Below are 21,643 nucleotides of genomic sequence, written 5' to 3'. Positions count from 1 at the left end.
GCTGGAGTACCAAGCCTCTTACGAGCATATTTCTGTGAAAAATAGTTCAGAGCCCATTACAAGCTCACAGGACACGTGGGTATGTTTTAAAACGAAGGCTGCGGTGAAGCTGTACCAGAACCAGCCTCTGAGGAGGTGATAGCAAATCCCAGGTGCTGTCTTTGTCACTTTACACACCACAACCGAGTATGTCACCGAGAGGAGGGCGCACACGTCCCGCGGGTGACCCATCCTCTCGACACCCCAGCCGAGCCCGGCATGGGGCAGGCCGGGTCGAGGGGACCGTAAGTGGCAGCAAGACGAGCCCAGGCGCCGCCGGGCCGCCAGGCACGGGCAGCGCGGCCCCGCCCTCCCGGGGCGGGCGGAGCGCAGCGCTCCGCGCCGCGTGTGACCGGGCCGGCCCGCGCCGCTCCCTGCTGCTCGCCGCTCGCTCCCGGCTCCACAATGCCGCTTCTCAGCGTGCCCAAAGAAGTGGCCGTCGGGACGGCGATGCTGGGGGTCGCCTTTGTCACGGGTATGCTTGCAGGTAAGCGGCGCCCCCCAAGCCCTGCCGTATACACGGAGACGTGAAGGCTGCGCCTTCCTCGTGTCCCCACCGGGGACGGGAACCGCAGCGCCCGGGCAGGTCCCTCCCGGGGCGGGCAGGAGTCCCCGCCGCGGGTGCAGCCCGGCGCCGTCCCGAGAGCAGACCCCATGGGGCTGCCCTGCGGGCAGGGATTTGTGTTGCTGAGCTGCGGCAGTAAATACAGGAATGTTCTTAGAGACCAAGCCGCTCCCTGTAATCCAACTACCGCAGTGTAGGGCCGGGCAAAGGTCCCAGCGAAGGAGGACATGCTCCCCGCCCGGTCCCCTGCCTGCATTTGTTTGGCCAGCCCGGAAAGGCCGGGGTGTGGGCCTTGTGCACAGCATTGTTTTCTGGTAGCAGTTTCGTTTTCATTCCCCGGCGGCAGAGGAAGAACGCGCCCACGATTCAGGAGGGGAAGGAGGCTGGTGTTGGGTTTGTGACGCGAGCACTTGGTTACTTACACTTTGATTTAAGGCAAGCTGTTGAAATAATCTACATCTCTGCCTGATCGTCTGTAAAACATAACCATTAACAGAAAACAAATAAAAGTGTTCTGTAGTAGCAAACAACCACCAGGAGATGTGGAAGTGAATTTGTTATTTCTTCAAAATAGTTGATCCATTTGGTAAAAGAAGCATTGGCCATGAAAGCTGCAGTCAGTTCTGTATTTGAGTAGATGTACTAATCCGTAAACTTCAGTTTCCAGCACCTCCTTTGTGTGCATAATGGTTTCACGATAAACAAGCCATTGAGCAATAGCAAATTTCCCCTGGCTGGAGGGCAGGGCAGGACAGTGTCATGAGGAGAGCACAGGGTTTGAGAAGACACATCAGCTGATGGGCCTAAAACCTGGCAGCCTCTATTCATCTGCAAAACAAGGGCCCCAGACTAAGAAAATTGTGCGTCTCCTTCATGTTCCTCTCTTTAAACTTGCCCTTTGAGTTTTGATGGGGTTACTTCTGCTGTAAGATTATGGCAGTTTGTAACCATCATATTGGCCACCAAACAGCACAGTACTGGAGCCTTTCCTTTTCAACCTTTGGAAGCCTGGGCTGGACATTTTAGAGGCTAAAAAGGAGAAGGGAAAAAAATTATAGTCCACTTGGTTGTCCAGCTATGTTGCGTTTTCCATTTTCACAGCTATTTTAGAGTGGAGAAGTTCTTAACCTTTAGTAATACTTCAATGCTTACTTTATTTAAATTGGCAATAACGGGAAAGTATAAAAGTTCTTATTATTACTTATTTTTTGTAGGTAAAAGATACCCTTCTTTAGTTTTTGGGACACCGAGTGGCATGATGGGGAAGAACAGTCCTCTCCGGCGGTACATACTGGATCACTCTTTGCGGGAACATCCCATTCTAAAGAAGCTGCGTCTGGTCAGTATCACGCACACCTCATCCTGAACTGCTGGGATCCTGGGCACGTTTCCTTCCTGTGTGTCCTACTGTGTCTTATATTCTTACCTACTAGAGGGTTTTTTTAACTGGTACTGCCCAGACTCTTCAATGTTCAGGGCTACCTACATGACTATTTAATAGTATTGGCATACATTTTAGACGTGTCTTTCTATCCTCAGCTCCCAAGGCCATGTGTTAGGGCCGCTCTTGATTTGGATTTGAACAGATGACTTCTGTTCATTTTGGTTGGCATGTAAGGAACCTGTAGCTCAAAGAGGTAATGTCCTCCATCAGGCTCCAGTGTCAGAGATGAGACCAGACATCCTGACTCAGGTTTGAATAATTTCAGGTGAGACAAACTGTTCTTGTATAAAAGAATATGCTGGAACAGGTTGGTTGGAATGATCCCTAGCAGAAGAAAGCAAATAGGAAGACGTACTTTCCCTTCAACCGTCGTGGCACAGCCCTGCTTCTCCATTGCCCATTCCTCAGTGCCAAGAGCGCTTCCACTCTGGGATGGGCACAGCTTCTCCATGTTTGCACTTCATAACCAGGACGACGTGGTCTGACCTTTGGCAGACATGAACCTAGCAGTTCATTAAAGCATTCTACACATCTCGAAGGAAGTGCATCTCTTTGTGTAAATTCACGGAAATAAAGGACTTTCACAGTCCAAGTTCCTCTATGATTATTTGTTACTTACCACGGCTGTGGCAAACTCAGCAATGTTTGTAACTTTGGAGCATATTACTGCTTTGAATATCCACTGCTTATGACACACATAACATCCTCCTTACTTGTAGTTAAATTCAAACCAATTTCTGGCTCATAGATGGAGCACGAAGCCATCTAAAAGGAGAAGACAGAGGTTTCTGTTCTTCCTGGAGTTTCACTAGGACTTTTTTCTTTAGGCTATTAGTTTGGTACATTTGGTTTTTGTTTGATGCGATGTGTTGAGGTTTTTTTTCCTTCTCTAGCTCACTGCTGATCATCCCTGGGGCAGAATGATGGTGTCCTGTGAGCAGGCTCAGCTTATGGCAAATCTGGTCAAACTCATTAAAGCCAAGAAAGTTATTGAAGTAGGTAAGAGTGTCACTTTGTAGTAAAATAAAACTCTTGACTATCATTCTCCAAACACAGCCATGTTTAACATAAAATATCCAAATCCAGTAAGGCACTGCATAGCTGTCTGCAAACAGGTGGGCAAACTACAGCATGAAAAGTGGTTGCCATTTTGTCTAACTGTGCATTCAGTAGTTTCGGCATCAGCATGGATGGCTCATTAATTCCAAGGCACTCTGAAAAACTGAGCTAAATAGATCGCTTGAGTCTTCAGCAGTTTCAGGATAGGGTGTATTCTGTCCTTCCTGTATCAGTTTCTTGTTAGAAGAAAATATTTTGCTGCACAGGCCCTGTATCAAATCCACTTTGCTTGGTGCAGCTATATTACCAGGATGTCCTAAAAGATAGACTGATGCTGACCAGCCAGGTATGGGTTCCCACCATCTTCATTCTTGGCCTGGCTGTTACAATTCCCTGGTATTTAGCTGCTCATCCAGTGTCTCTGGATTACACCTGCAAGACCAGACTCTGCCTTGTCTGTCCATGAGCCTTTTGGAAAAAGCCAACATTGAAGTTTGCTAAAAGATTAGCAAACTTAAAAAAAATTAAAAAGTAAAAATTCCTCTCAACCTACCATTACATTAAAATGGAAGGAAAAATGAAATATCTTTACTGTCTATTAACCAATTGCCATCCTTAATTCCTCTGGGGGTTTTATTCCTGAAGAGAGCCCTGTAGTCCTTTTCTTCACTATACAATAAGTGTTGATGTCTCTTATGATTTTCCTAGGTGTTTTCACAGGTTATAATGCCTTGAATATGGCACTTGCCCTGCCAGATAATGGCCGAGTTATTGCCTGTGATATAAATGAGGACTATGCCAAAATTGGAAGGCCACTGTGGAAGGAGGTAGGCAACATCTCCTGTACACAATGGGGACAGCTGCCTTTACATGTGAGGAGACTGATATTTTAGACTTGCACATTCACACTCCTTATCATTAAAGGAGGCTGATAGAGTTCTGTTTGGGGAGAAAAATAAGTGGTGTTTGGAACCTAGAAATAATAGAATAACTATCTGAACCCCAGTCACTCCCTGAGTACAGCCTACTAACAGGTTATTTCTTGACGACTTTTTATTGACACCCTGATCTTTTTCATCTTAGGCAGGAGTAGAGCATAAAATTGACCTGCGGATTAAGCCAGCAATTCAAACACTTGGTAAGTAACCTGAAATAACCAATTGTTTCCCCTTCCCTAGAAATAGAAGAGGGATACAATAGACCCTCTATTAAGACTAAATATGGTTGTGAATGTGATCCCTTTTGCTAACAGGGAGGCAGCTTCTCTTATATTAAAAAGTAAAAATCCTTAGGAGTTCACAATTTTCCTGTCTGCTAGCAGAGATGAAGAAAACGCTTGTCCTGTGTAGTGGGCTGTACTGGTCACTCACCTGTCCTTCCATCACTTGGTTTAACCTATCAAGTACTTTTGTCAGCTGCTTCTGGGAAAGCTGATTAAAACAGATTATTTAGACAAAGCCAAATTTCTCTTATCCATTGTCTATTCTAGGCAAGAATTCCTTTGTTAAGAGAGAAAGAGTTCCCTGAAAGGGCTGAGGTGCAGAAAAAATTCAGAAGCCAATATATAACTTAGGCTGAATTGTGTTCAGGGAAGTTCAAATTTAGGATGTGCCAAAAGCATTCAAGGCCATTAGTGAGGCAATGACTTTTCTCATACAAGGAAAGAGAAAATATGGGGTAGAGAAAATACTAATAAATGTTCTGAAAATGCAAGAAATTTTCTAGGACTGTTGGATGCAGGTGTTTGATGGATTTCCAGCAAAGGTGTCTGATGGATCCACATATCCATTGATAACCTTGTATTACTTTGAAATCCATCCTTTCTAAAGAGGCAAATATAAGCAGTTTGCTGGTATGCACGCTCCTTGAAGTCTGTCAAACTGCTCTGTCCAGGCCCTGCATCAGACAACAAGATCTTCTGCTGACAGAGGCTAAGGGCAGGTAAGAGGGGTGGCAGAGGACCTTAGGAGACAGCACTCACCTCCTCTGAAACTGGCAATTTGGAATTCTCAGTCAAGAAGTCTCTTTAGGAGAACTTAAAATTTAATTCCATTTGCCTTGGCCCAGAGAGGGACTACTTACAGCAATTTTTTGCTGTAAATACCTCTGACAGGGTTTGTTCATGACCCATGTCATGGCACTTGATCTGCAAGGAGAGACTGGCATTTAGAACCTGTTCATAAGGTGAGAAGAATTATAATCCACTCAAGAAAACAGTTCTCAGCTGAAAAAAAGCTGAAGGTGTAGAGTATGTCCAGTTTCAAAGCGTGTGACTTGTTTTTACTGTACCTTTCAGCAGTCCCAGCTGTATCCTTCAGGTTTGGAGCTACTCCACAAACTCCTAAGCACACAGAACTCAGTAACTGTGTGTTTTATGGCATACATAATGTCTAGGTTGGTTTCTGTGGGATAAGCTTTTCTAGTAATTACCTGTGGGGGAATAGGCTGCCTGGTCAGGCAGAAGAAGGCAGCACAAAACATTTAATGAGAACTTTGACACAAATGTATTACTTCCCCCTGCACAGCACTAGCCAGGTTGTAATGACTCACTTTGTTGCTCATCTAGATGAACTGTTGGCTGGTGGAGAAGCGGAAACCTTTGACTTTGCTTTCATTGATGCCGATAAAGAAAACTACAATGAGTACTATGAAAAATGCTTGCGCCTCATAAAGAAAGGGGGAATAATAGCTATTGATAATGTAAGTACTGCGGTTCTGATGGTAATGCACAGGCAGTTACTGCTTCTGGCTGTGGGAAAAGAAAAAAAGTTACAGTGGAATTCTAGTAATGTGATTTCTGACCTGCAGTTGGCTTGCTAATTGTGACATGTTTGTTCCACGTAACAACAAAAAGAAAATTCAGCGTAAACTCTTTAAGTAAGCTATATAAAACACTAATAGAAAACGTAGATTTTTTTTTTTTTTTGTTACTTGTTACAGAGGATGCTCTGTATTACTTTGGTTTGTCTTGTAGTGCATTTATACTATGTACAGTACTTAGACAAGAGCAAAAGTAGCACTTGTAATCAGTAACTAAGAATAAGTTATCAGTTAATTACTTTTACAAGAAACAAAGAATGTTAAACTTCGGGCACCTTTGGCACATCCCCAAAAGATGTTAACCTTTGGGGTTATGGTGGCAGCCAAATAGGAGCTCTTAAAAAAACTGTTTTTCAAGACATCTTTTTTTTTTTTTTTTCTTCAAATCTACAGTAGAAGTACAATTAACAAGTTCTGTGGACTCTCAATCCCTGTTACTTAGAAGAGTTCCATGTCAGAGACCATTAGATGTCTGAAATACAACAAATAATATCAGTTTCCAAAAAATATACAGGAACTTTTCCAAAGCTTCCTTTGTGGTCCAAGAACCATATTGGAAGAAAGGAGGTGCATCATATTTCTTTTTTCAATAGGTCTTTTGGAATGGAAAGGTGCTAAAGCCAAGGAAGGGTGACTTGGCAGCACAGAGTATCCACCGCCTCAATGAGAAGCTTCACAGAGATGCACGTGTCAATATCAGCATGCTTCCCATGGGGGATGGAGTCACATTAGCATTCAAGTTGTAACTCAAGGAAGCCCAGCAGATGGGAAATAGCAAGCAGCATCAAATCATCAGAAAAAATGCAGGTGGAACAGTATCAAAAATTTAATTTAGCCTATATCTCCACTGAATAGCATCATCTGGGAAAGACTTTAGGAGCAGCAGGATCCTAAGGGCAGTTAAGTAGAAAAGAGATTTATTATGAAATATACTATGGTTTCTTATTTTAATTGTAATAAAGGAAATAAACTTACGTGAAATTGTCCTTGTAAGACAGTGGTTGAAAAACCCCCTCTATAGATTGTCCAAGTGACTCAATGCAACAAAGTAATTTTCTGTCCTAGAAGAGCCTCTTGAGGAGCAGAATAATCAGTCAGTACCATCAAAAGGAAAAGAAGTGCAGTTTACTAATGTTTATAGCCATAATAGAAAAATGGATTTTTAATGAAACAGCATCAAGGAGATTGCTAGCCTTCCCAGACTAAATATATTGTACGTCATTCCTTATCTTTGAAGGATACTACAGAATAAGCCTCAAAAAAACACCATTTGAAAAAGAAAAAAGTTCTTTTTAAAAGCTTGCCAAAGGACAAACAGTATTCGCAATACAGTAACTGTGTTCTCTAAAACGCTTGTGCTCAAGGACTGGATTTCTTTAACCTAAGTAACCGCACAGGTAGATTTTCTTTAAGTCAGAATGAGGAGAAGCAAATGGACAAGAAGTAAGCCAATTCTCCCTCTCTCCTGTGGCCCTCCCCCTTGCCCCCTCAAAGAAGCAATTTGGTAATTGCTTGTTTCCTAGAAAGTTGCAAGCACAGAGTATTGGTAGCAAGCCTACAGAAGGATTATGATTCTATGAGGATGCAATACAGCTGTTAACTGGCTATTCAAATCATTATTGCAAGCAGAGATTCCCTTCCCTAGGCAGCATGTAACAAAATTTCAGCCTGAAATTCTTTATTACAGATAAAAAATTGATTAAATAAATTGAAATTAGCATTTTACAGACGAAAGCTTCACTAGTAACTGTTTTGGGGGACTGATAGCACTGGAAGGGTATCGTATGTATAAAGAGAGTTTCAGTTTTGTTGACGTCCTGAAGGGGTGCTGTATCAGAACTAAGAGAATTCTTCATCCATTCGCTTAAACAACGCACTTGAATGTCTCGAGGCACCAGGGAGAAAGATTTCAAGTCTCAGAATGTTTAAACCTGTCACTTGGCTCTTATTTTTGCAATTTCAACTGGTGGCTTGAGTTCTGGTAAGGGGCAGAAGTTCAGAGCATGGCTCTTGCCTGTCTCAGGCGCTTGCCATAGTGTACTATGGAGAGCAATGTATACAGTGGAGAGCAATGAAGAAAGGAAGCATTGCCGGATGGCTAGGAGTAGGGTTATGACTGAGGAAATCTCAATTCTATTTCTGTCACTTCCACTTAAAACCCTGATTCAGCAAAGCATATCAGGATGTGCTTAAGTGCTTTGCTGAATTGAGGACTGACTGCAAAATCCATGTCTGGGAGAAGGCCAGGACAAGGTGCGTGTTGCCCTTAAATGAGAATTTAAATAGGGCATAAAGTTTGCCCAATTTCTTTTTCTGAGCACAGATTTACCCTCAGAGCTTCAAACCTCTGCACTCCTCAAATTTCTTCTCTGCATGAAAGAAATAACACCTTATTAAATTCTTAGTTGCTATAACAGCTCTCAGATGGAGTGGCTAAAGGAATGTACAAGATCATTGCACGTTTGTATGCAGAGCTTCTGGCCATGTTCTACTTTACAATTTTACTTTGTTGGTAGATACCAAAAGAATCCTAAGGGTTAAAAATACAAAATGGGACCCTTTAACAGCAGGGGCATCTGCTCAAATATTCCTGCTTTCAGAAGCTAGAGGCTGGTAAACATGAGCAAGCCTGAAGCTGTTAAGAATATATACCCTGCCCTAAAAGTACCATGATGGCCTTTCCCAAACATGGAGAAGTCATTGGAAGATCAATCACAGACTCTACAACTGTTTTACTACTATTTTCCAAGTTGCAAGAGCCCTCTTAGTGAAGCTGAGCCAAAAATGGGAGAGCGTCATGAGTATTTTTGCAAGAAACTGTCAAGTAAGGCTTTAACCTCATTCAAAACTAGATACAAGCACTCATAGTTGATGAATTCAAAAACAACTGTTCTTTGGTGGGTACTGGCAAAGTCCCCATTACCTATGCTAGAAGAAGACCTATCGACTGCCTGAGGCTGAAGCCATGTGCAGCAGCCAGCTAGCATTTTGCCTCTGCTTTGGACTCTGTTCCATTTTAAATATGCAGATCATAATGTGAGTATTTCATCAAACCTGTCTCCATCCTGATCACCTAATTACCATTAGAAAGAATAGCAATGTGTCCCTAAACTATAGATTGATGAGCCATCTGTAAGTGGAAACAAAGAGCAGAAGGAAGCTTAATTGAATCAAATATTTAGAATACATTATCTTGTAGTTACTCAGAAACTGGCCTTCTCTTCAGGCTTCTGTCCTGCACATCTGGAATTCATCACCACTAACTGCATTTAATCCTTCAACCTTACCATGAAGTGACTGCTGATAATACATAATTATGGCTTAATTTGAGTGGTGAATCAGCTATGGGGAATTTGTGGGGCAATGAGAATTTATACTTCCATTGGCTGATGGGAGTGGACCACCCAATAACGCAGTGCGGTCTTTGTCTGTCTCTAATGGAGACACCATGTATGGAAGCCCATGGGTCTGCTGGGTCTGCTCACCCTTCTCAGGTAATACATCTGCCTGAGCTACTGCTCATGCTATAGAGGCTCAGGATTTTCTGCCCCTGGAGAGGAGCTGACCCAGGGGCACAGCTGTTGCCCAAACCTTCCCAGCCAGCTGTTCCTGCAACATCTCTTCTGCTTGCAAGGGAAGACCCCAGAGGGGCCAACACAGGTGACAAATGTACAGCTGAGACTTGCTCAGAAGCAAATGGGACTGAAGGATGGGTCATTAAACAAAAAACAATGACAACAACAATGAAAAAAGAATTCCCCCTAATGTAACTCCCAGAAGCCACCATGGGAATTAAAACATGTAATCCTAACTGCTGGTTGGGTATCTGAGTCCCTGCTCCAAAGATGTCACATTCAAAATGGTATGGTATGATATTTACATGGGTGACAGGTAAGGGAACAGAAGACTTTTTAAGAGTAGGTATTGCATCTCTATTAGCTAATTAAATGAGCAGGACAGAGACTGGATGCTCAGAAACCCAGAGAGAAGGCTGCCCCCAAGAAACTAGCTCATTGTCCAAGAGTAGACACAGGGCTCAAGGCTCAGTTCTGCATTTTCAATGCTGCAGCTTTTAGTCCTGGTGGGACATAGAGGGTGAAGCAGGGGGTATCCTCAGTCTCTCATGTTTAAAAAGAAAGTAATGGCCTAAAGAAAACTGGGCTCCTGAGTACAACATAACTTACAGGCATTTGTTGAACCTCTGATACTGCTGTCACTCCTTTTAACAAACTCAAATGGTTTTAATCTGTTTGAATTCAGTCACATTACACACAACACTTTCTGTGAATTGCTGCTCATGGAAGACAATTAGCAAACTTGTGACAAAGCCCTGAAGACACAGAGAAAGGAACATGAATATAAACTTCATCCCAACTCCTTTGAGGCATTAGCAGTTCCCAGAAACCTTTGCAGCTCAGATCTGAGGGATATGCCATATCTCAAGCACTGCAGTCTTGATACTGGAGTGGCAACAGCAGCAACTGCCATAACTGGCTCGTTTTTGATGATGTAGTAGCACACAGTTGGCTGCATCCCTGGTTATGTTCTGTTTATCACTTGAAGAAATTGATCCTAAATGGTCACAATGTAAAAAAGCTAAGAGATCAGTACTGGTTTAAGAGATTTTTCTCCTTGTGTGCTGAGTTGGGCTGGAGGAGAGTTAATTTTTTCATAGCAGCTAGTACAGGGCTATGTTTTGGGTTTGTGCTGGAAACAGTGTTGATGTTCCCCTCACTCCACTGCACCAAGGAACAGGCTGGGGATGCATGAAAAATTGTGAGGAAGGAGAGCTAGGCCAGCTGACCCAAACTGACCAAAGGGATACCACACGGCATCATGCTCAGCATATAAAATGGGGGGAAGAAGGAAGAAAGGGAGACATTCAGAGTGATGGTGTTTGTCTTCCCAAGTTATGTGTGGTGAAGCCCTGCTTTCCTGCCTGCAGATGGGAAGTGGTAAATTAATTTCTTGTTTTTACAGCTTTTGCTTTGTTTATTAAACTGTCTATCTCAGCTTACAAGTTTTCTTCATTTTTACCCTTCCAATTCTCTCCCCCATTGCACCAGAGGTAGTGAGGGAGCAGCTCTGAGGGGCTTAGTTGCTAGCTGGGGTTAAACCAGAACCCCCTGCTAGCTGAGATTAATACAGCTTGGTTTTATCCATCCCATCTACTGAGAGTGCACAGATCTCCTCCCTCATGGCACCATCAGTGCACTAGCTTGAGGAAGGTGACAGTGCCGAGTGGCTCCATTTCTTCTTCCAAAGAACAGCCAGACCAACACAAATAACCTAAAGTGTAAAAATACCCCCTGCCTGTCTCTGGGGGCTTGAGATTATTCAGTTATTACGAGGCTTTAGAGGGAATTTTTATCAAGGACGAGATAAAAGATATCAGAAGAGGCCCTTTCCCCAGGAGCTTTGTCCCAGGCGTTTATTCTTTGAAGTTCCAGGGGGAAAAGAGAAAGAACGGGGAAGTACAGGGGTCTTATCTAGTCTCCCACTCTGGGAGGATGGCTGGCACTCAGCCAATTAGGTCAGAGAAGGAAGGAAGGGTCATTCAATGTGGTAAGGAGACTCCAGGGGGTCAGAATGGGAGAAACCATTCCCTTAGAGAATTACAACACTAAAGCACCCCACACACAAAAGATCTGCGCCCATCTCTGGGTGGGCACGTTTGATTGTATTGCTCATTCCATGTTAATAGGAGAGGCAGCATTATCATGGCCTTCCCAGAATGAAAATGTGGAAATCACAAATAAGAAGGGTCTTTCAGGGAGAGATTGCTGATGACATCCCAAATAAGTATGAGTGAGAGAATGACAAAGCTGATTTTTCTCTTTGTGCACACATAAGAGCTGCAAATGAGCATTTCCTGCCACAGTGAGCTCTGAAGTTTCTTCAGAGAAGCTTAAAGAAATTCTTTTGTTTCCTAACTCATCAGTTGCTCTGGTCTGCCAAGCTTTTTCCCAGGGCTGTGGCATTTCTCTGCTGTTGCTGCATATTGTGCCAATGATTTGCACTAGATGAAAAGGCTCTGCATAATTCTAATCACACAAAATTGGTCTCATGCATTTGCAGCTACTCGTGGTTTCTAAGTCACCTGTTTTATAATAATTTTTAAAGCAATGTTTTGAGAAAGGAAATGAACAAACATAAAACCTGCAAAAGAGGGAAATTAATGTGGGATTTCAGACAAGTTATTTATCTTCCTTTCTGGCTCAGTGCAATACTGTAGGGATAAGCACATAACTAGCTGCTTTAATATTTACTCCTATTATAAGAAAAAGAAACATTGCTGATAAGTCACTGCTTTCCAGGATTAGATTTCGTATTTTAGAGACTGCTTTAAATTAATGCAGAAGCAAACATTATCTTTTCTTCTTATTCATATATTTCCCTAATGAGTTCCAAGCAAATTGTGCCTACTTATATTTTATGATTTTAAATAATTAAAACATTTTATGGAGGCAACTAAAATTCTCCCCAGAGTTAGCAGAAAGATTATTGATTGAACAGATCTCAGGCTACAAGGAAAAAAATTATTATTTAGTTTAAAGGCTCATAATTTTATTCCTATTCACCTACTAAAAAAACAAGAGACTGTGCATTTTTCCAGCAACCTTTTGAGTTATGCTGGGGTAGGGACTTGGATTATGTTGGTGAGATGAAAGTAGTAACTTTTTGACACCATGAAATTAGATTTCAGAAGATAGTTAATGAGAAAGTGTTATTGCTGCTGTCACAAGTAAATGCAACACCTAAATACTGCACACCCACACAGCACCACAGCATTCATTGCCCAAGATAAAGCCTTAGTGTACATTTACAACACCAAGAATTTTAACCAAATCCACAAATACAAAACATCAACAGAAGAAATCCACTCTCAGAGAGGATTGGTTGACAGAATACCCAGGCTGTCATGTCATGTGACATGGCCAGAGAAGTCCATAGGGTTATGACCCAGATGTCACTGTCCTGTCACAACACCCAACAAGAGAAAAGGGGGACTCTTCCAGAATGAAAAAAAAAACCAAACAAGCCACCACAACAGAAAAAGAACCAAATCTAAAACAGATAAATGCATTTTAAAACAGGTGCAAATAAACCTTCACAAGAAAGGAAATGGGTGCCTGCAATTTCAAAGAGAAGTAACAACTGCAGGTAAAATTTAGGCCTATTTGTAATGCTTGTGTCCTTGTATCTTTTGTTGTGTGGGGTTTTAGAAAGCAAACATTACAAGTTTACATTTAAAGGTAAGCAAAGCATTGTAACTCCTTAGGCTAGCAAAAATACCCCAAAACAAACAAAAAAAGCAAGCAAGCAACCAGAAAAGACTCAAAACACCTACAGTACTTAGCTCGAAAATGATGATTTTGAGCATTATTTTTACTCTGCGCTGCATGTCAGACTCTTTGCTTGCAACAGTGAAATTCACACAGGCTGTGGCTCACACCTCTCAATGTTTACTTCATAAGGCCTGTATTTTTCCGTCTGCCTACCAGAAGTTAATGCTGCTGATATCTGCTACAAATCAAAACCTGGAAAGCCGAGGAGCAGGAGCAGTTGCAATGAGCAGAACTGGAAAGCGTTGTCAGCCAACAATGGACACCCTCGGATTCAAGCAGAGCTGTAAAGACTACATGGGGTCAGAGAGGGAGTAGGCAATGAGATCTCCCTGCTGCTCTGTGTGGAAGGACACACATCTGTCTCCACCTCTGGCAATGTTCAGCTTCAAAGAGGTGAGAAAGGATCCCTCATGTGCCTTCACCACCTTCCACCCAGCTACTAGCATCTCCTCAGCTTCCTGGGCACTTCAGCAGAGTTTTGGCATGTCATTTCCAGTGTCACCTTCAACATCCTCCAGTCATCATGCAGTCAGCTGCATGAAATGCTCTCCCAAGACACTTAATCCATCTTTTCTATATAGTGTAATTAGTGGGGTCATTCCAAAGCAGAAAGCCACAGTTAACTGTGCAACTCCTGTGCCATCATGTCTTATAACAATGAGATTAACACAAGCTGAAAGAAAGAGCAGAGCCCTCCTTGGTTTCTTCTAAGTAGCAGAGCTAGATTATGTTCCAGTGAGCCTCAAAGACATCCCCAGTGAAGAGGAACATTAATTCACTATCAATGTACAATCACAAAACAACACACACTAGATCAAACTCCTGACAAAATGATTCCTGTGCAAAAATCTGGAGTTTCTCCACAGATGTTTAGAGCCAGCTTCTGTATCACCACCTCTGGGTCTTCCCACAGCTGTTATGGATTTTAGGCACAGTCATTTCTTGGGAGCTATTCCCACCAACAGGCAGTAGTTGCTCTCCTCAGGTCAGGGGGATCATCAAGAGCCCATAAGGTGTCCTGCAGAGCATCTGTGCCACAGTGCCAAAGCTGAGCTCCCCTGGCCCCTATCAAGGACTGCTGTATGGGATCAGACCTATCCTCACAGTTCTGAGCCTGATCCAAGATACCACTGAAGACTAACTCAAGGAGGCAAAAGCACAGACACATTCAATCAACACCCAGAGACCCAGCACTTAAATTCCTTCTGTCATTACAGAAGGTGTCTCAGGTACCACCAGGCCCATCTCACACCCTCTCATGCAGCTTTGGTACTTTGACTGCTGCTACCAAGTTTTCCTTAGCTCAAGCTTAAGTTCGAGTGTATTTTTAAATTTCCAGACACAGACTATGGTAAACTCTTAAGGAACACTTTAGACATGCAGATAGGTTGTGTCTGACTGTGGACCTTAGGAACCATTTATGGTCATCTCGACAAACTACACTAAAGCTACATGATTAAGGCTGCGAAGTTAAGCACTGACAGTGTTGCAAAAGACTAATCAAACTTGCACAAGCAATGAATTTTGACAGCCCCTATTACATGTAAGCATTATAATATAGATTTTAATTTTATGATCAAACATTTCTGCATTCAACCTTTGATGTGGTCCTTCCTGACCTTACTGGGTTTCACATTACTTTTTTTGCCTTCAAGCTAATAAACTGAGACCCTATAAACAGGAAAATAGCTGGCTTTCAGCAGTCTGTGCTAGTGGAAGATTCCTAGATCTCAGAAGGGCCAAGCAGCTTTGTGCTGTGGTCACAATTCTCTAGCAAAAGAAGTAGACAAAATCAGGGAATCACCAGCAGAAGTCACAACTGCCTTTTCTGTATTTAATTATCTTAACTTACTGCTTTGGGTTTATCTTAATTCATAAAAGAAAATTGGACTGTGACACCTACAGCAACACCAAGTCATTTCTGCTAACTCCCTGCACTTTTTCTCCAAGAGATTAAACGCTGTAAGTCAAAGCAAAGAAAAACAGAGGAGAGGTAAAAACAAGTTTTGCACAGTTATCCTGTAAAGGAAAGTTTAAAGTCAGAGCCTTTCTTCTTCTGGAAAGTTCACATTTTGAATGCCTTTCTGCTCCCCCTCAGCTGTTCTCTCCCTTCCTGCTATGCAGGCCGAGGTCTTCGTGCCTGTAACCTGCCCTCGGGTACCCACCAGCCGCTGTGCAGGCAGCTCAGCTCACGGGCCAGGGCGGGCCTGTACCCACTCCCCCCCAAGGACAGCACAGCCACACTCCACTGTGTGGCCACCGGGTGCCCCAGCCCCACCAGCCCAGGTACATGTGACACACCATGTTTTTAATTCAGGAAATCCCAGACAGAAACGTGAATGCAATCTCATTTCATGAACAAGAAACAAAAGCAGCTTAACACAAAAGGTTTGTAAGGCAGTAGGTACATGCCTTCTACGAGCCCTGCTCTCTCTGCTCACCAGTGACTTACGCTGTGCCAAACCCAGAGTGGAACCAAGGAAAACCACCTGCATGCACTCCTCCGGCATTGGGGTGTGCCATGGGTTAGGAGGAGCTGGGCCCAAGAGAAGCTGCTACTAAAGGTTGTGCTGGGACTCCATGTACATCTCTGCTACAGAAGCCCACACAGAAAAGGAAATATTAGAAAATGGAACTCTGAGCCAGACTGGTTTGAAGAAGAGAAGGTGTTTTAATTAGGTTGTGCTGTCTTGGCAGAGAGTCTATCAAAACTGCTACATCAGTGCTCACTCATGAACTCACCTTATCATGGGCATGATAAAGCTAAACCAGGGGAGCTTCAGGCTATTTAAGATAACTGCAAACAGTTTCAACACAAGCTCACATATTCTAAATGCAGAGAGGACCTGTGCTACAAAACATTAAAGCTCACCCGAAAGCCTACCAGTCTTGCACCAGGACTAAATGCTGAACCAGATTTCCTAAGGTACTTCAAAAGATTAATACAAAAGTAAAATATTTTCTCAAACACACAGTGGAAGAAGATCAGCCTTCTAAGACCGCAATATTAGCCTCCATCCACAGCAAATTACAGCACCATGAAGAAGTATTTGTGATTTGTAGTTCTCTTAGAAACATTTCATAAAACATTCATTCCTGAAACATAGACACGCACTCACCTAGTGCCATCTCTCTCAGGGCAAATTCTGCAGCTGACAGCATAGAGGGCCACCACTTCTGCTTGCCACATCCAGGGAATGTCTGCCAAAGCTGGTTCTGTTCAGCCCAACAAATGAACCTCCCAGGTATGACAGCAAAGAGCTGCTACACACTCCACCACAGCGGGCAGGCTTCTGTCAGGGCTAAAGGACACAAAGTACACACCACCACCAAGAGAAAGCAAAAATACTCCCTACCCTGCTCCCCAGAGCACAAGCTGACAATTAGAGAAATTAAAATGACACTAGGTGTTTCCTGTGAACAGTAACAACCCACCCAATCCACTCCACAAGGTACCAAGGCAAAAATTCACCACAGCTGTCAATTTGGCCTGGGCCCAGGCTCAGCCCCCTGCACCAGGGCAGCTGGCAACACACCCATTTCTCCAACTACCCAGGAGCTGAGGGGTTCAACACAACTGACAAAGAGGTGTTTGCATGCTCTGCTTGGAAGGAAAACAAAGCCTCAAAGACCAACAAGGGTCCCCAAAGAGGACAAGGTGAGGCAGCATTCAGGAAAAGGTCATGGGGTGCTTGGGACAGCAGTTGACTACCCAGCACCATGGATGCACTAGTCTTCTGGTTTTGTTCAGGAAAGACAAATTTTGTATGTTCATAACAGAATAGCCCAAACAAAAGTCTGTGTCTGCTCTCCATCCTCAACTGAAATATTCTGCACAGCAGTTTTCTAACAGCCCCTCTGTGTGAAGGGTTTGGTGGTGCAGTCACTGCTTACAGCAGCACTAACCACTTCTGCCCCATGGCACCAGCGGTGCAAACAGCAAAGACTAGTGCTTCACCACAGCATCACAGAATCACCGAATCAATTAGGTTGGAAAAGGCATCAGAGATCATTGAGTCCAATCTGTGACCAAACACCCCTCTGTCAACTGAGTCACTGAGTGCAATGTCCAATCTTCTCTTAAACACCTTCTAGGACAGACCCTCCCTGGGCAGTCCATTCTGATACTTAATCACCTTTTCTGTGAAGATATTCCTCCTAATGCCTAAGCTAAACCTTCCCTAGTGCAGCTTGAGACTATATCCTCTCATCCTGTCACCAGTTGCCTGGAAGTATATGCTGACCCCAAACTACCTACACCCTCTTTCCAGGTAGTTGTAGATAAAGTCACCTCTGAGCCTACTTTTCTCCAGGCTAAACAGCCCCAGCTCCCTCAGCTGCTCCTCATCGGACTTACCCTGTAGACCTTTCACCAGCTCAGCTGCCCATCTCTGGACACGCTCCAGCATCTCAATGTTCTTCCTGAACTGAGAGGCCCAGAACTGGACACAGTACTCAAGGTGTGGCCTCACCAGTGTCCAAAGGGACAATCACTTCCCTAGTTCTGCTGATCACATAATTTCTCATACAAGCCAGGATGCCATTGGCCTTCTTGGCCACCTGGGCACACTCCTGGCCACATCCACATGGCCCTTAGCAGACTTGCTGGGCTCTCTTCCCTGTTCCTATGCTCCGATGGGTTGATTGACACTTAAATTACAATTAATTGCAAAGATGGGGTAGGAGTTTGTGAGCTACCCTCACTGTAGCAGTGTGAGGTCCCTGGGCTGCAGCCATGCGCCCACACCTCTAACCTGTCCTGTGGCCACCACAGCGCTGGTCCGGCCCCACCGCACTGCCTGATGCCACCAGACATGGGAATATCGCCAGTCAGCAACGTTTTGAATCCTTCCCCTCTGCCTGCTGGGTTTTGGCAGCTGGTGTGCCCCGTTCTCCTGCCAGCAAGTGTTTCTTGTAGCCAAGGGTGGCCAGAACATCTCTTTGGAAATCAAGGTGTTGGAAGCTATTTGGAGAATTCTTCTAGAAAAGTATTGTCACGTCAGGAGCAGAGCAGCAGTCGGGAAGACAACTTGTTACGTTAATTAATTTCGTTCAGACAGGGGAGTGGATGCTCCCAGGAGCCAGCTGCCGCAGGCCGTGAGAACAGCTCTAGCTGCTCCCTCAGAGCCGACGGGCTCTGCTCGGGTCTCAGTCGCAGGGATAGAGCACCCCGAGTGCAGGCGTACGCGGGGCGTTTCCTCCTCTAATTCTATTTCTATTTCTCAGAATCAGCTCGGGCTCTCTGCCGCCATCATTTCCCACCGCCTCCCTCGGCCGGTGGGTTGGGGACGGGGCCCGCAGGAGCGGCTCCTCCTGAGGGCGCCACGGCGGCCTGAGGGGAGCACCGGCGGCCACCAGGTGGCGCCCGCGGCTCGCGGCGGACTCGGGGGGGCCCCGGTGCCCCCGATGGCGGCAGCGGCCCGGGCCGGCTTGGGGCGATTGTCCCCTCATCGCCACTGCTTCGGAGCGGCCCCGCACGCGGCCGGCTTGGGGCGATTGTCCCCTCATCGCCACAGCCTCGGAGCGGCCCCGCACCCGGCCGGCTTGGGGCGATTGTCCCACCATCGCCACAGCCTCGGAGCGGCCCCGCACCCGGCCGGCTTGGGGCGATTGTCCCCTCATCGCCACAGCCTCGGAGCGGCCCCGCACCCGGCCGGCTTGGGGCGATTGTCCCACCATCGCCACTGCCTCGGAGCGGCCCCGCACCCGGCCGGCTTGGGGCGATTGTCCCACCATCGCCACTGCCTCGGAGCGGCCCCGCACCCGGCCGGCTTGGGGCGATTGTCCCACCATCGCCACTGCCTCGGAGCGGCCCCGCACCCGGCCGGCTTGGGGCGATTGTCCCCTCATCGCCACAGCCTCGGAGCGGCCCCGCACCCGGCCGGCTTGGGGCGATTGTCCCCTCATCGCCACAGCCTCGGAGCGGCCCCGCACCCGGCCGGCTTGGGGCGATTGTCCCACCATCGCCAGAGCCGTGGCAGGGACCGCAGCGGATCACGAGGAACAGTAAGTTGGCAACAAAGTTCGCTCGGAAGCTGCCGGGAAAAATCCCGGCTAGTGCAGGAGAGAATACTCACACACACCCCTCCCCATGCCGCAGCCAAACCCCAACCACAGCGTAGCATTTAACAATAGACTTAGCATTTCTTAGACGAAGGAGCCACGTGTGCGTACTAAAGTGTCATTTTAAGTGTATTTTTAATAATGCCGCCATAGACCGCTAAGAATCCGAGGGCAAAGCTCACAGGTTCCTTGTGAGCACCCACCTCAGCTGTGTCCTCCGTGCCGGCTCTCAGGCAGAGCTCAGGTAGCTCGGCCTGAAGCGATGAAAGCACAGCGAGAGATAAGGGACATTTCTGTAATAGCCATTTAGTGTTTTAATGCTCATAGGAACACAGGAAAGTAAACAAAACAAAACAAGTTAATAAGTGCTAAGAATGCCAAACAGTTAAACAGTGTCATTGCTTCAGCATTAGGATCTTCTCCCATGGATCCAGGACAAAGAACATCCCATGAAAAAACCCACAAACTCTCAAAACATTTCTGATATGTGTCCTATTGTAACCCAGCAAGTGTACTGCAAGTACTGCCTTGGCATTGGGCTCAGCAGAAAATTCTCATTGAAAAAGATACTGAAGTAAAGAGCAAATATTTGGAACTGAAACAGTCCATGCTTTTCATCTTTAAAGGTCTGTCAGCACTTTTCTCAACACCAGCAGATAAATGAGGGTAGATATGAACCAAATGTCAGTAACACCTCACATTTTGTCCAATAGCATTTTCATAAGTTTTAATTGCATATGCTCAGAAATTACTTTGCAAAAAAAGTTTTCCTCTTTTTACATGAGCATTTATATTGAATGTGCAGCTAAAGTGAAAGATGCTGCACATTATGCTCAGAAAAATGCAGTTTTGTATTGCTTCCAATTTGACCCAGCAGCATGTGGAAAGAAGGACCCAAAGCACAACTAGAAGGCAGGCCCAGAAACAATCATGAAATATCACTAAATACAATGAATGCACACTACACTAATGGATATCCATCTATGTTTTTATTACTATTCCAGATTGGGAACAGAAATATTCCACTGCAAAGGGAAACTGACAAACACAATAAAACCACTTACAATAAATGTAGCCTTTTCATGCCACGTAACAACCCAATCAGCTTTTTCCTTGGGTTTCCCTTCCTGCCAGTTGGTTCCTAGGAAGCATTTCTACCTGCCATTAAGACACTATTGCTACAGGTGTGAGCCAGTTTTATCATTACTGACTCACCTTGCATAGAATTGCTTCTGTCCTTGCTCACTGGTTTGATAAGGAAACAGGGACCTTTGGTAGAAGTAGGGCTGAATCATCCGTGCATGCTGCTGTCTCGTTTGCCCGGTTCTACTTCCCCTAGGAGAGCAGTCACCATGAATTAAATGCGTATTTGTGCCGGCTGACGGCCTGCTGCAGCAATGAGCCAAACACCACAGGAACAGGACATTAGAGGGCAGCAAGAAGCCTCACTGCTGCCTCGCTTTAAAATCCAGCGCCGAGGGAAAGGTAAGAACCCCTGTCCCACCGCTTGGGGGCGAAAGGTTTCCCTGCCCATTCCAGAAAAGTTCCAATTTCCCGCTTTTCAACAACTGCAGTGTGCAAGTGGCACACTGCAAGAGGAATATACCACACCCAGCTAAAGCACGTGAAGAGTGCAAGGTTAAGTGAACCAACCTGGAGAATTTCTACAGCCCAGAAGAGCATAAACGCTCAGGATACTCAGACAGTAACTCGTGAAATGCAGGGTGTCATAATCTCATGTGATTTTTATTTATGAAAGCGTGATTAAGTCTCCTCGCAATATACACAGACACCCCCTACTCCAGCTGTACCAGGCAGGAATGCAATGCTACAGTTCACACAAACAAGATGCAGAACGATGCTCTGGTCATTGGTTATCTCAAGTGGTGGAGGGTTTTTATTCAGGACACCTGAGGAAAGGCTGTCTGGCACTGAAAGTTATCGTTAAGGCTTTTAACATATTTTAATAAAATGGAGCTATATAAACTACCAACATTCCTTACCACAAAACTCCAATTACACCACAAGCTTCTGTAACAATTGAAAAGTAAGTCTGAAAGCCATTTTTAATAAGCCTTACTTGAGAGATATAAAGAAAAAGACACTGAACTTCCTTTTCACGTCCAAAGTAGTAATTTATGACAGAATATTTTATAAAAACTTGTATTTTCACAGTTCTCATAACTACTGCAGAGCCCTTTTACTTCTCCAGTTGCCTATCAGCACTTTAACAAATACAACTACTTAAGGTTTAAAGGCTGAGGACTAGTAAAGTCATGCACATTTACAAAGAGTAAAATGAAT

General features: G+C 44.8%; 1 protein-coding gene across 1 annotated transcript; it reads left to right on the top strand.

The window, feature by feature from the left end:
- The first annotated feature begins 188 nt into the window (after positions 1-188).
- COMTD1 (catechol-O-methyltransferase domain containing 1) lies at positions 189-10,939 on the top strand. The gene is given in 8 exon segments (XM_066191470.1): positions 189-326; positions 328-526; positions 1,819-1,943; positions 2,942-3,047; positions 3,816-3,934; positions 4,191-4,245; positions 5,674-5,807; positions 6,521-10,939. Coding segments are annotated over 8 exon segments (1,029 nt in total). The 3' UTR covers positions 6,674-10,939.
- The last annotated feature ends 10,704 nt before the right edge of the window (positions 10,940-21,643 follow it).

The sequence above is a fragment of the Chamaea fasciata genome, unplaced genomic scaffold (assembly GCF_029207755.1).
Source record: "Chamaea fasciata isolate MVZ Bird 193981 ecotype frontalis unplaced genomic scaffold, bChaFas1.0.hap1 SCAF_9, whole genome shotgun sequence".
NCBI classification, from domain to species: domain Eukaryota; kingdom Metazoa; phylum Chordata; class Aves; order Passeriformes; family Sylviidae; genus Chamaea; species Chamaea fasciata.
This window is presented reverse-complemented; position numbering and strand designations above follow the sequence as displayed.